General features: G+C 49.5%; 1 protein-coding gene across 1 annotated transcript in view; it reads left to right on the forward strand.

Annotated features, from left to right (window-relative positions):
• The window catches only part of GRIK3 (glutamate ionotropic receptor kainate type subunit 3), a 120,852-nt gene that overhangs the window by 67,706 nt on the left and 37,847 nt on the right, over nt 1-15,299 (forward strand). Inside the window, exons 3-7 of the mRNA XM_075173205.1 lie at nt 418-675; nt 2,051-2,232; nt 6,474-6,527; nt 10,817-10,990; nt 13,539-13,682. Coding sequence (XP_075029306.1) covers nt 418-675; nt 2,051-2,232; nt 6,474-6,527; nt 10,817-10,990; nt 13,539-13,682 — 812 coding nt within the window. The remainder of the gene's footprint in view (nt 1-417; nt 676-2,050; nt 2,233-6,473; nt 6,528-10,816; nt 10,991-13,538; nt 13,683-15,299) is intronic.

The following is a 15,299-nucleotide window of genomic DNA, read 5'->3' on the forward strand; positions in this document are numbered from 1 at the left end:
GAACAAAGCTATGAAAAGCATTATTTTGCAGGAAAAGAAAATCTATTAAAATTAATGGAAAAACGCATTTGTCAGGGCAATTCTGATCATCTCTGGGTATTTCTTTCACAACTCCGGAGGCTCAGCCATTTCTAACACACCGCAGCCGTTATTCCCTCCTCTGGAAAACGTCCCTGTGCCTCTAACCACTGGTCCAGACCCCCGCCTGCCACAGTTCCTCCTCTGCCTCTCTTCTCTGTTGCAATTACCCAATATCTGTGCTGCTGTTAGTGCCCAGAAGCTTGCTGGCCCGTCCACGGCTCCGCAGTCCAGGTCAGGAAGAAGCCAGCGCCCCCAGGGCTGCCCCGACGCTCACTGCTCCCGCAGAGGTGCCCCGACCTTTACTGACAGCATCCTTCCCTCCTCTTCCTTTTCCAGCCTGTGACCAGCTCGCTCTGGGGGTCGTCGCAATATTTGGACCTTCCCAAGGCTCCTGTACCAATGCCGTCCAGTCTATCTGCAATGCCCTGGAAGTCCCCCACATACAGCTTCGATGGAAGCATCACCCTTTGGATAACAAGGACACTTTCTATGTCAACCTGTATCCTGACTACGCTTCTCTTAGCCACGCCATTCTGGACCTTGTGCAGTATTTGAAATGGAGGTCAGCCACTGTGGTTTACGATGACAGTACAGGTAGGTAAAGGAGGGGCTGTAAAGGAGGAACCCAGCAGATTTTTTGCTGGGGGTCCCATTTCGGAACTTTTCTAATGAACCTTTTAGGAGCAAAATGCCACGCCATGCAGTGGTCAGTGCACGGGGACACACCGGTTCCCAAGCATTCAGGCGAGCATTGTAGAAGGCCCTGGGATCCTTTCTGAAGCATTTCGTTCACAAAGCGCTTAGAAAGTGGGTAACCCTCAGCACCACCCCAGCTGACAAAGGGTCAAGAGGAGGATTTAATTGTCCGCTGGTGTGATCTGGCTCAGCTCGGCTGTATTTGGCACCGCGGTGCCCATCTACACAAGCAAAGACCTTGGTCTGTGGCTGCCACTGAGGGTGCAGTTTCCCAGCTAAAAGCAAAAGCAGTTCTGGAAAGTTTTTTGTTTTCTGGCTAATTCTATAAAGCATAGCTGACAAAGTTTTTCACATAAAGAAAGCTGTTGACAGTTAAACAAAGCAAAGCACTGCACAGCACTATAGATTAAAAAAACCCCCAAAACAAAAGACACATTGGATAGCCTGTCCAACCTAATTCTACTAAACCAAGTGGTTTCTTTAGGGGAGGGCTGATGAGAACACAGTTTGACATGCCTGTTTTGCAAATGTGGGTCACAGTATGTTCCCTTCATGGCATATTCTAATGTATTTCTTCCACTATGCAGAGGGATGTGCTTCTCTTTTCCTCCTTGCAATAGGCATCTGCTGAATTTCTTCTTGCAACATCAGATACCAATAATTCCTGCTCAGCTGCATCCAGCATGGCTTTGTACCTTCTGCGTAAAAAAGGAATTACTTACTTACCCCTTAAGGGTAGTAAGAAAGTTACAAGTTGTGATTAAGTGACCATTATGAACTATGCTATTCATAAATCTAAGTGCACATTCATTTTTTTCTTTTGCTGTTGTGCATAGTAAATACTCCAGATTTTAATTTGTTGTATCACTGATTATCACATTCTGTCCTTTCTCAAGGACATATCTGCCTAAGAAAAAATGTCATGATCCCAGAGATGTCAGAGTTTAGGACCAATCTGCTATTCTCCTCTTCCTACCTAGCACAGGGACCCCAGCTCTACCATAGCTGGATGCAGGGGCAGCAGGAAAACACCAGGAAAAGCCATTCTGCCTTAGAACGACTGCTCGGGAAATACCTGGGTTTTTAACGATAGACACATGACACCTTGGCTTTGATACGCCTTTAGCAATGGCCATTTCAGGGAGGGAGGAAAGTCTTGGTTGCATTCCGTAAAATAATATAGGAAGAAATAACTTGCTGTGATACCCAGCCTGCAGGGCAAAGGCAGACTTTCCCGTAACACTGTGGGTTTGTCTTTGTGCAATGCCTGAAGGCCTTATACGGCTGCAAGAGCTCATCATGGCCCCATCAAGGTACAATATCCGGCTGAAAATCCGCCAGCTCCCGCTGGACACCGACGATGCCCGGCCGCTGCTGAAGGAGATGAAGCGGGGCAGGGAATTCCGCATCATCTTCGACTGCAGCCACCTGATGGCAGCTCAGATCCTCAAGCAGGTGAGCGGGGGGCGGCGGGGGCGAAGCAAAAGTGGCCACCAAGGGACCCGTGTGTACTGTGGGGTGGCCGTACTGCAGAGGGAGCCCCGCAGATGGGGTGCAGACCTGCAGCTTTCCCTCCGTCCACAATCCACAGCTACACTAAAAGATACAACATGTACATTTTCCAAGGATACTACTGGATTTCTACAGAAAATGTAGTTTTCACTGAAAAAAAATGGAAGTACCAAAAAGCGACTGTTGGTAAGAACAAACAAATGTTACAGGAGGAGGAAGTGCCAAGTGTCTGTGTCGAATGCAGCGCTGAGACCAGGCTGTTGTCCCGCTTCCGTCTGCGGCCGCGCAGCCCCAGCCCTCTGCCCTCCACCCACCGCCGTCGGGCGCAGCGCTCGCTGCTCCCCCTCAGCCCGGGCATCGGGCAGGACCTGGGCCACTTCTCTGGGCCACTTCTGCCACTGTTCATTTAGCCCTGTACGAGCTTTTCACGCTTGCCGATTTTAAATATCTTCTTTCCCTTCCGTGCTGCTCCATGCCCCCAGGTTTGTGAATACATGCCCACACAGGGCAGGGTATAAAACGCTTCGCTTTGGTGAGCTATTTTCCGAGTTGCGCACGCAGTCCTGCGTCTCGCTGCAAGCAGCCAGGACCGGGCCAGCCGGGCAGGGACGGCGTCCTCTGTCCCTTCATGAGCACCGCGTGCAATTCTTGGACTTCAAGCCAGATGTCAGTGATTTTCCATTAATTTGCTCTCTCTCCTTTCTCCCCGAGTTCCTCCACTGGCATTTTTCGCAGACCAGAAGGTTTGCTGCTCACCCCAGCTCCTCCTCATTTCCAAGTGCCTTTAGGTTTCAGGGTCAATATGAGGCAGAGGAAAATGCTCCCACAAAGAATGCTAAAAACCAGCCGGTGGAAGTGTCGCTCATATCAGCCCAGCAAGACACTACCACATAGATTAAATAAATCCCCTGAAGGGCTGAGAAAGCAAGCACATGGAAAGAGACTTCTCTTGCAGCCTGCTTGATGCAAAATGAAGGGAAGTGTTCAGAGAAATCAGAAAGCCTGGGAGGGATTATTAAAGAAAGCAATATAAGGGACTCATTGTCTCCTGCCTATTATTTTAACATGCTGGCTGTGTTTGGTGCTGTTCACTTATTATGCAGTTTATTATAGTGTATTGTGCCATCTGCTCTGCTCATCACTGTGAGTGCAGAGTGAGGAAGATGGAGGAGAGGGGGGACTAGGGGGAAAGAAGTCTTTCTAAGTCCTTCTGGCTGGCTTTGTGTGTGTATTGGTTTTTTCAGGACCCAAAGCCATGGATTTCAGCTTAGCAATATTATATAGTGTATTTTTACTCACAAACACTTGCACGCTCCGGCGTGTAACACCGGGGAGGCTCTGAGCAGTGCACGCCGCGACCCCCAGTCTCTCTCGCTGTTGGCACTCACATTTGCTGAAGAATTAGGAAGATCAGAAACCTCATCTTTTCCTAGCTTTTCTACCCATATCAAGAAATGCACGTCTAGAGGCGCCACCTTCACTTGTGAAACAGCTTTTAACTTTTCCATAGGATGGGATAAAAACCAGGCTTCCTGATCCTTACTTCACACTGCCCTCCTCACACTCTGCTTTGCACATTCACCGAAAGTACGAGCTGGGTAAAGCCAAAACCTTCTCCTGGAAGAGGGGAGTCTGCTTTCGCTTTGCGGTGTTAGGAGAACAACACACAGAAAAAAAACTGGACTGCAAAAGAAGTCAGGGAAGAATGGCCCAGCCTTCTGTTTGTCCTGGAAACAATAACGTTCACATGTTATTGCTATTATTTGCCTTTTGTAACATTTTGGTAACTACACCAGTTAGCTTTGCAGATGTTAGGCCCCTGGTGTTTGACCAGGCAAGGTCCCCGGAGCCTCTTGGCTGCGCTGCCCGCCCCAGTGCAGCACCGATGGATGCAGAAAAGGTTCTCTGGAGGCTCGGGCTAAAGTTTCCACCACTTGGTACTGATTTTAACTGCGCATCTTTAGGTAACATAAAATGGTTTGAGCAACTATAGCCTACGCTCGCTAAAGTAGCTCTGACTAAGCACACAGCATCAAGCCAGCCCAGATCTTGCTCCCAAGTTATTTACGGTAACACGCTCCCACAGCGCACGAGTAGCAAGGCACTCCACTGATAATCTGAGCAGTATTTTTAGACTGAATTAGTAAAAAAAACCCACGGATTAGTAATCCATGAATAACAACACGAGAGCTGGCACAAAGACATACAGATGACATTGCCACATACTGCCCCAGTCTGGGTTGCTCGGAGCGACTGAGACATCAAACCATTCATTATTTTGCCCTCTTGGACAAACAAATCATTGTAGAAACCTACCACAGAGCTGGGCCTGCTTTGAGGCCTTCCCACCCTACCCCAGGTTCTCTGGCCCTGCTCATTTTTGGTCACTTGTTAATGCTTTACATCTGTTCCCTGGCTTTCCAGCTTCTCTGTTCTCCTTGGCAGCCGTCTCTGAACAGTTGCTGCACTCTGCAGCGCACAGATGTGCCTGTCTCAACTTTAATGGAGCTCCCATTCTCATCCTGGTGATTGCCTGTAGCTTATCCACCAGGTTTATCATTTATTCATTTCCCCACAAACCCAGATGAATCCTGCAAGTACTGGGAAGCTGGGGTTTGCTTCTTACAGCAGGTCTGGACTCTTCACCTACCACTGATCCAGCTGTAGAATCTGAACTGGAATCTCATGATTTACTCTCGATTGGTTTCACATCGTTTAACTGATGCTTCACATACTGAGGCACCGTTCCCTGCTGCGGCTCTTTGCAGCTGGGTGTGCAGGTCAGGGGAGAGCTGCGACGCAGCCCCGCAGATCCACCGACCAGGCAGGGAGGAGGGGACGGGGCGGCACGCTGCTGACAGAGGCGGCTGCCAGGCTTTCTGAAAGGTACTTCCAGGCCAGAAAAAGTCACACTCTGGAGTTACAGTATCTAGGCTTGTAATCTAGATCCTTTCCTTTTCCCTGTTTTTTGACATCTCACTTCTTTTCAAACTGTCCCTTCCTTCCTGGGAGCTAAATTCTGCCCTAGTAATTTTAGCAAAAAACAAAGAAGCAAACATTTCCTGGGGGGACTTGAAGTCACTTTCCCATCAGTGGAGATTTTAAAGTGCTCTTGCATGTGTTTTCTCCAGAAAACTTGCTCACAGAGTCAGCACCATGGGAATCTCCTTCCTTTAGCCAGCCACCAACTTCAAGGTGACCCTTCTCATAGGCAGAAACACATTCCCCTTGTGTTGTGTAGGGCCGGGCAAGGTCATCCAGCCAAGGTCCCTTCAGCCCACAGCCATTCTCTGACAAACCTCACAGAACAGCACGTTCTCTCCACGGCTCAGTTATGCAAATCCCAGCAATCTGCACGAACCATCCTTCGTGTCGGGGCTGGCACACCTAGAGCCTGGGCTGGCCAACAGCCCTGGGGTCCGGACCACGATCTCCAAGGGCTGAGGGACGAGAGATGTTCCTGCTCCCCATCCCTGTGCCTATACTTTCACTGACCCATTTCTAAACCAGGCACTACGTTGGAATCTGGCTGTTGTACGCAGGAAGGAGGGACTCACAGACAAGAGCTATAGGTACACGTTATACGAACGGGCACTGAAGGGGAGGGGATGCAGAGCACCAGAAATGCACAAGTAAGAAATAAAAAGCCTTTCACTTAGATTCTTAGCCATGGTTACATGGACTTGTAACCATTAGAATAGGCTGCTTTATGGTCATTCTGCGCAGATTTATGTAAGGTTGCTGGTTGTTTGGTATCCGAGGAGGAAAGGCAACCCCCTTTCTCCCGGTTGTGCCGACAGAAGCAAGCCTGCATCCCTGGAAGATTTTGCACCATGTGTGACCCGTCAGCATGGCAGTGTGCCACAGCCGGTGTCCTGGCTTTCTGTGGCACAGCAACACCCAGAAATGCCACCGGCCTCCACGGAAGCGGGACACCGAGGCTCTGCTGCCGTTTCAGAAAGGTTCGAGGACCACAATTCAGCTCAGCACTTAAGCACATGCCTCTTGCTGGCTAAGCACATGCTTAACTGCTTCACAGGATTGATCCAGAATCCAGCTTCTGTGTTTCTGGGTCTGTCTCCTGCCGCATTTACCAGATCAGCTCTTTAGAGGTTTATGTTGCATGACTGTTGTTATATTCTTGTTTCCACTCTTACTAACCTCCTTTCCCTACTCTCCTCAAGGCCATGGCAATGGGAATGATGACAGAATACTACCACTTCATCTTCACCACTCTGGTAAAGTATCTAATCTGTGCAAACACCTTTTACACTCATGCTGAGCCGGCATGGAAAGCCGGAAGGGAAAGGGGGTAGCCTAAGTGGCAGGCGAGCGGGCTGGGCGTCCTGTCCTGGGCGCGCATGGCTCAGCCACAGACACTAAAGCGGTGGGTGGGAAAAGCAAGGGGAAGGGAGGTCTGGTACCCTAACAGGTGAGAGCAGGGCTAGACTTAGCTTCAGGTTAGAATTAGACCACAGTGATTTGGTTGTAACACCTCTGCAACTGCAGCATTGCCCGGGTGCTCGTTCTGAGAGACGTCAGTCTTTTCTTTCGCTGCTTTGGGACCGGCTCACTCCTTTGGAGCTGCTCCGGCGTTGCACAGATGTAGGTTCTGGTTTTATTTCTCCTCCCAGTCATTTTGATTTCAGTGCAGCTACCCACGCACTGAAAGATGAGCCTATGTGTGAATTTGTGAGATTGTAGTCCCGCAGACAGGATTTGATGGGACTGAGTTTCAGTAAGAACTGGGTATGTGTCTGTGTGTTCACCTAGGTCTCCCTTAAAAGCCGGGAGCAGCCCTGCTGTGGTCAATAGTTCAGTACTGCAGGTTTATTTTGCATGAGAAGAACTCAGCTTGAAGTTAACTCCACTCTCATTAAACACGGGCTAGCTCTTCTCTGACTCCAGGAGGCATTTTGGTTTGGGTTTTTGGCATGACACTTTTGTTTCCATTTTGGATGCTATTGTCTAGTATACTGTTGTGTGATTTTGAAAATCCAATTTATCTTTTTGCCTTTAGGAAAAAATCAGACTAAACTAACCCTTAAAAACTGCAAAATTTATTTTTCAAATGCAAAAGACATTTTAATTACCCCTGCTGCCATTATCTATTCCAGGCAGCTTTAAGCATTTTCCAGATAACCTCCTATTAATCAGCCCCAGCTGAGCCTAGAGTACATTTCACGTGTAGGTACAGCCTGGAGGTGGGAAAAGAAGAATTATAATAAATTAATAGATAAGCAATCACAATTAATGCCACTTTCCTGAAATAACAGTTATATCATGGGAAAGATATTTTAATCTGTCATTCCTTAAGGCAATGTTTTCCTCGCTTGCAATGCATGTGCTTCAGCTTCTACAGTACTAGACCCATGGGGTGCTAATGAATTAGTCTATTATGTTATACTGAATGTTTCTAAAAGGTCCCTAGTCAATACTGAGTACAGCGTATCAACACTTGGCATGAAACGCTTCAACATTTTGCTAGGCAGCAAGACTACAGTTCACTGACTTCAGCATGAAGAGCCCCACCAGCCTCTTCTACCAGAGGAGGAGGAACTCTTCCGAGCCCCTGTCTAATGTCTGCACAGCTTTTACACCCTGCAAAGTCCCAAGCAGTGGCAACCCCCTTAAACTCAACACTTCTAGGAATTTCTCAGCAGCTTGTAAAAATGAGTGCTTGCAAATACAGCAGTTTCCCCGCTGCCTGCTGTCACTGCTCCTGCAAGTTATAGAGAGGCAGAAGCAGGAATCTCTTCCCATGCTTTGAGTCGACGTAAACAAAAATTACACAGACTACAACCTGCCTTCTCCCGATTAGGTGCTAAACGAAACCGGTCCGGTCTTCCACTGGCGTTGATCATCAGGTACTCCTGTTAAACTCAGTGTACCTAAGGCTCATGACACAACACAAGCCTGAGTCCATCACAGTTTATTATTCCAACGGCGCTGTGCATGCACGCCCCCCATTACGGCCGCTCCTCCCAGCGACAGCTGCCCGAGCAAATCTCTGCCCAGACAGGGATCCTCGGCGATCCATGGCAGGCACATTATCCACGAGCTGTTCTGCACAACAGCAGACGGAGGCTGCCCTTCCTGGACACCTGCTTTTGCAGCTTCCTACTGCGGATGCTAGATGTGGTGAGGATCAGACCTCAGCATCGCCGCCCACGACTGATGAACCAAAGCTGGAGATTTTAACTGGGGAGGTGGGAGAGCGTGTGTAAGAAAGGGGAAGAGCTGCACGAAAACACCGAAAATAAAACTTTCTTAAAGGTAGTGGGATGGAGGGAAGAATTAATCTGCAGTACAGAAAATAACGAGTGAAAGGGAATGTAGATGAGGTGGAAAATAGAACCAGATGCTTCAATTTGTGGCTGCGCAGGAGCAGAAAATCCAGAAGAAACTGATATGGCAATTCCCCCCCACACCTCCCCATGTTCTGACACTCAGCTTGTATTCTTAATTATCCTCTAATTCCAGGAGACGATAAATCAGATTGCAGCTGAGATTTAAACTGGAACCAAGAAGGGGCCTGATGTGAGGTTGGCTTCTATAGGAACTTGGTGAAATGAAGGGTCAGTGGAGAGCAGCGGGACGGGGAGGGCACCCAAAATACTGGTAGGATCTGAAAGGTGGCCAGGGCTGGCAGTCTGACAGCCGTGCGATGGAGACCAGGAGATCTGGGGCTCGGTGGATCAGATTTGTCACATACAGTCACATTCTGAGGGGGAAATGATCTGCTTTTGCAACCAAAAATTATTTTCCCACAGCAATTTCCAGAATACTAACTGAAGTGTCTGACAAAAAGTTATGAATCCTGAAAACATAAATCTATTCCAGTGGGTCAGGCACAGGACCGCTGCACCCCTCATATCCAGATGATATACGCATCTGTCTGAGGTTAAACAACTGTATTTGCCCTTAGTTACCATAAGTCATTTAAAAGTCAACATTATGGCCTGGTTTTCATGATGCCCTTTAACAAAACATGGAGGTTTGTATTTGCAATTTTTCAGGGGGAAAAAAAACCCAAATAACAAAGACCCTGAACTCTGTTGTGGGTGTGATTAATGACTCGGTCCCTGGCTGCACCTGCAGATTAAAACACGGCATCCATCAGCAGTATGCCTTGGGGGTGCAAAGTCAGAGGCCAGTGCTTAAGGAAAAGATCAAACCCCCGAAGCTTATTAAAGCAAAACAACTGTAAGAATTCCTTGCTCTCCCACTGAGAATGAAGTCTCGGTTGCTGGCAAGTGCTGATTTTGTTATGCTTTGCTTAGGGCAGTGTGTTTTAGGACCAGTGCTTTTCCAGCTCCCCCATGGGCAGAACAGAGCTCGCTGCTGACAGACGCTGTGTCTGGGTGAACCCACAAAATGGCTTTGTCCTAGTATAGCCACATCATGCAAAACAGCAACAGCCACATAATCTCACGCTGTATTTAAACTCTTTTTTTATAATCCCTTGTGAGAGCAACGAACATCGTTCTGATATTCATCCCCCACTCTCTATCACAGAAGACAATGGTGTTGCCTTTCCGCCTCCCCCCATTTTTACTACCATTGAACACTTGCAGAAATTGTTCAGGATAAACTCTGATTAAATATGTCCCATCCTACAAATGATTCCCCTTAACGAAGCCCCCTCCAGACTGCCATTCTCCGCCACGTTCATTCACGATCCCCCTCGCTCGGCACCATCACCCAGGCAGCCCTGGCTTCCCTCGGGTCAGCTGCCCTGGGTTTTTGCTGAGCAGATCGGCTGTGGGACGCTCTTGCCGTGTTGTCTAACCCCAAACTACTCAGACTAGTTACTGAGCACCGAAGTTAATCCCTGACCTGAAGTTAATATTTAGACGTGCGGCGGAGCCAAGGGATGCGCTGCAGAGGCCTCCAAATGCCCCTCTCGCTGCCTGCCAGGCGATGCAGGGCTGGCTGCCAGCAGAGCTGAGGACTGCCTGGCTGTGGGGTTTTTAAATTGTATAAAGGGCACTCTCATTCGTTTGCAGACTGTGTAGGCTGGTCGTAATGTCAAGAAATGCGTCTTAGCTCCTCTTTGATAGCCGTCTGCAAATTGGCATTCTGCATTCAGAGTTACTCTGTCATCTGCAGCACTCGCAGCAAATCCTCCAAGGAAAGGCCCCAGGGAGCTTCGGATACAGGAACTCTCCTTGTCCCCTCCCGCTTGGTTTTCACAGTTACAGGTAGCGATTCTGGTTTTCTCCCCACAATTCACTTGCCTCTTCCATGCAGAGTGAGCTCTTTGGCAGGAGTTTCCCTCTGCTGTGTGTGGGTGAACCTGCACAGATGACACCCTAATTCCACTACACCTACGAGTCCTGTCTTTCTGCAGGTGGTGGCTGATGGCAACAGACAGTACAATCCACCAGATCCCCGAGGGCATCGTCCTACCTCCCACCTTCTGTGGGCTCTGCCTTCTCACTTCAGACACAGACACGAACCGATGCAGGAAAGACAAACAAAACAAAGCTAAACAAAATGTTTAAACTGGTTTCTCTCTTTTAAGGATCTTTATGCATTAGACCTAGAACCATACCGCTACTCCGGAGTGAACCTGACCGGCTTCCGGATCCTCAACGTGGAGAACCCGCACGTGTCCTCCATCATCGAGAAGTGGTCCATGGAGCGGCTGCAGTCAGCGCCCAAGGCGGAGCTGGGACTGCTCGATGGCGTGATGATGGTATGAGAAGTTTAAACAAAGCACGGGCAAAGTCTGGGAAGCAGACCGGAGTAGCAGGGAAGGCAAGGACATTTGTTAAGGCCTAATATTATAGTTACTGGTTCTTGTAACAATTCATCCCGGATATCTTCCCCAAGGTAGCTACTTGCATTCTTTAATAACCATCCCTCAAATGCAGCGAGTTTGGTGATGAATCCCCTGCAGCCCACTGCTCTGTTAACACTTTTGCAGGCCCAACTGCTGACAGATTTGCCAATTTTGAGAGACTGTGCTCCTTCCCTCCCCTCCCTTCTTGCCAGCAAAAAGCTGCCCCCAGCACCTTCAAAATTCAAAGTTTTCCGTTCCAGAACGGGCTGAGCACGGTGGGGAAGCGCCCCAGCTATTTCATGCTGGGAACAAGAGAGGGAGCTGCAACCAGCGGGATATTGTACCCCTTGTTCAGGCACAGCAGGATTTCTCCGTGCTCGCCTGATGTGCAGCTGCAGCGAGTGTTCGCTGCCCTGGAAAGGGACGGGCTATGTGCGCCCCAAACCCCGGAGCACGCAGGAAAGGCATCCTCTCTCTTCGGTTGCCCTCCACAAGTCCTGCTTCAGCTCAGGGCAGGACGATCACCTTGCAAGTCCCTCTGCCCAGCCCTGGGAGCAGTGCTGGGAAACAGAAACGCTCCCGTCCCACCGGCCGAGCCAGGTAGCCGGGGCCAGTCCCACTTGCAGGGGCTTGCAGGGCTCCAGCTGCCACCATGTCCCCATGCAGTCCTCGAGCGCAGCCGAACGCCCACCTCCCAGGGGCTGGGAGCACAGCAGCGGCTGGACTGGGCCAGGCAATTCGCTGAGATTGATGCAGAGAGAAAGAGCCAAAGCTATGCCCAGAGATGGGCTTTGCTGCAACTTTGATGACTCCTTTTAGGGTCTGATGGCAGCTCTGCTCCGCTGAGTTACTGCTCGGAAGGTACAGCACCTGCTCGCCCATCTGTCTTCCCTGCGAGGCTGTCTCCGACCCCTGTAATTGCTGACTGGCTCCCTCCTTCCCTCTCCCTTTAGAGCTGCCAGAACCAACCCCACAAGTGGCAAAGCCTCCCAGACTTTCACCTTGAAATGGCTCCTCATATCCCTCCTGTCCTTTTTCTTCCTTAGAGGAGAGTCCCACGATTCTCCTTTAACCTTCTACTTTCCTGCATTGCCCACAACTGCAGCATCATATTGCCTGCAACGGTGCTGGGTTCCCCCCGCCACCGAGGGCTCCTCTCCTGTTCTCTGCCTGTTTGCTTCTTCAGAGGGGATCCTGCCTTTTATTTGTATTTGTCTGGTGTCTATCCCAGTGGGGCCCTGATCTCAGCTAGGCATTACAGCATGTAATTCAGCATGAAATTGCTTGGACATATTCTTGTACCACCTCTCCCCCAGCCCCAAACTTACAAAACCTGTCCCTGCTGCTGTAAATACAAGCCCACGGGGCACAGGTCGGGTGCTGCGGGAAGGGAAGGTCCCGGGGATGGCTGTCAACATTGGAGGATTTTCTCCATGACCATGTCCTGTTAGATATCTGCCCAGTTATTTGCCATATTATTTTGTTTTATTGTGTTTTATTACGCTGCTGCTCCACTCACATCTGTTTCGTAGCTTTGTGAAGCCATCAAATAGTGTATTTTCCCTAGGAGAATTACCATATCAGAGTGAAAAATAAATCCAATTCTCTTGATCAGTGTTTGGAAGTGAGATGGGGCATCTCAAATTGAATCTAAAACCATCACATTATATGGAAGAAAAAAAAAAGTTCTCCCTAATTCAAATCACTGAAATGCGGGAAGATGTTACAAATCCATGAGGTCGTGATTTCAGTGACAGTTTGGGTCATTTTAGAAAATTCCATGCCCACGGACAAGCCATTAAACTTCTCTGTTTCTTATTTCCCCATGTATAAAATAGTGTAGATAATGTGTTCTGATATAGAGGTTTTTTACACTCAGACAAAACGGAGTAAATAAGCAAATTCTGTTACTGTCTTCTACATTTAGAAATAGCTAGCTTCCTTGTTTAACACCACAGTAGTAAATGCACTAGAAATAAGCAGAATAGATGCACACAGACAAATGACGTTTTCATGATCTCTGATTTTAAGACAGAACTATGATCTTTTAGTCTAAAGAGCCACGTAACAGGAAAACACACTCGTGAGGCTTTGTCATGTGCAGAGCTACATGTTTCGAGGACGTGTTTTGCATGAGAGTCAGCCTAGAGGTCTATACGAGTCTTGTGTTAAAGCATACGCATTTACGGCAATCTCCTGAGATCCCAGTGAATCCCTCGAGGGCCCAGCCCTGCCCTCGGAGCGCTGTTTGCAGGGCGAGAAGCCCACGAGGTGGCATGGTCGGCAGTGGACCAGGACAGAGAAACCCTCGGGTCCGCTGGGTGTTGGGCAGGGGGTAACTCGGGGGGGGTTCTTCCAGCTTCTCCTGCCACACATTACAGACCCCCTGCTGCTTTGCTGTCCAAATGCTTCCTTGCTCTGGAACCACTATCAACGCAAATGCTGTCCCCCTTTACTTTAGACAGATGCTGCCCTGTTGTACGACGCGGTGCACGTGGTCTCCGTCTGCTACCAGCGCGCCCCTCAGATGACCGTGAACTCCCTGCAGTGCCATCGGCACAAAGCCTGGAGGTTCGGTGGCCGCTTCATGAATTTTATAAAAGAGGTAAAAGCATGATTTGCAACCATAATTGCTTCCCGCTAATGCAAAACTTCCCCAGCAGGAGAGCAGCGCAGCTGCTCAGCACGCAGGTACGGAGGCACGTGGCAGAGAGGCTTGGCAGGTATAGGGTTATAAAAAACCCTCCCGCCTGGGCAGGTACATCTGGAGGGAAGCACAGATATACACCAGGCTGCTGACCGCACCCAGAAAGGAAAAATCCTGTCCTTGCCTTCAAAATGACATCTGCGCAGCCACACCAAAACATCTAAAACAAGCTGAAATCTCCCATGCTGTCACGGAGACTTGTCCTGGCCTCCTCTTGCGTCAAGAGCAGCTAGACCACTCTCTGAGGCCGTTTCTTAGCAGAGCAACAGCCATTTGCCTTTTACAGGAACATTTGCTTGGGGTCCACAAAGGGCCTTCAGTGCCGCTAAATCCCAGTGGCAAAGCTGGCAGCGCTGCGCGTCTCTGCCTGTGTGCCGACGAACGGCTTTGGCAGAGCGGTGGATTTAGCAAGGGAGCGAGGAGGCAGCTTCGTTCCCTCTCTTTCAGTCATTATGATTTCTCTGTTCAGCCCACATAATCGTTTGTTTGCATCTGGCTTAAGCACGCAAGCAGACTCAAGCACGGGTGTTTACGAGCAGTGAGCTCACCAAGTGAGCGCAGCACAGGGAAGTCGCAGTGAGAGGTGGCCAGCCCTCCCAAAAGCACACACCCCTGCACTCACACCCCGGGTTTTGCTCTGTCTGCAAAAAGGAGCCCTCATAAGAAAAAAATGAAGGCAGAGCTGCAGGGCGATGCTGCAAACCCTACCAGATACGTCTTTCTGATAAAAGCCCTTTATTTACCCTAAGGCCTTTTTAAACTTCTACGCCTGTGGCTCTTCCCATGACAAGTTATGAAACTGGCTGCAGTACGGGATACATGATTGGGCCACATTTAAAAGGCTGGGTATAAAATCCCCTGAAGTTTTTAAACTGAAGAGTAGAAGTACGTTGTTAATCGTTACAATGATTTGTGCTTGCAGTATCACCTACAGGCCCCAGCGGACCCTGAGCACAGGCACGTACGTGCAGTGAGAGCGCGCCCACCCCAGGTGCTCCCCGAGCCGCACGGAGCGCAGAGACGCAGGGGAGGAGAAGAGAAGAATGATTCCCGTTGCAGAGAGAGAATGAACTTTTTTCTTAATAGGCACTGAAGATGTATCTCTCCTCTCCCTGCCTCTCTCTCTCTCTCCTTTTTCATGTTTTGTTCCCTTCTGCAGAAAGCCGCTCCAGCTGGCTGCCAAAAGAGAGTGTAAATAATTTGTTTGGTTGGCTCCTTTCGCAAATTACCCTGAGCCTCACACTCCAGTGCCTGCCTGTTGTTTCCCTTTCTGGCACCATGTCAGCTCGTTGCAGGGATAAGCTTCCTCCCCATTGCAATCAGAACACACAGTAATTGCTCTCTCTAAACTCCTGTAAAGACAAAGCGGTGCGCAGAGGGGTGCCTCGCTGCAGACCCCCGCTCCCTCGGCCCTGGCTCCCCACGGACACCGGCACCGCTCGCTCTTTGCGCATGCACAGGCCGTGGCCCCGACTGCACCGGGTCGCTGCAGAGTTGTCACTCAACTGCTTGTTC

Source organism: Calonectris borealis, chromosome 25 (assembly GCF_964195595.1).
Source record: "Calonectris borealis chromosome 25, bCalBor7.hap1.2, whole genome shotgun sequence".
NCBI classification, from domain to species: domain Eukaryota; kingdom Metazoa; phylum Chordata; class Aves; order Procellariiformes; family Procellariidae; genus Calonectris; species Calonectris borealis.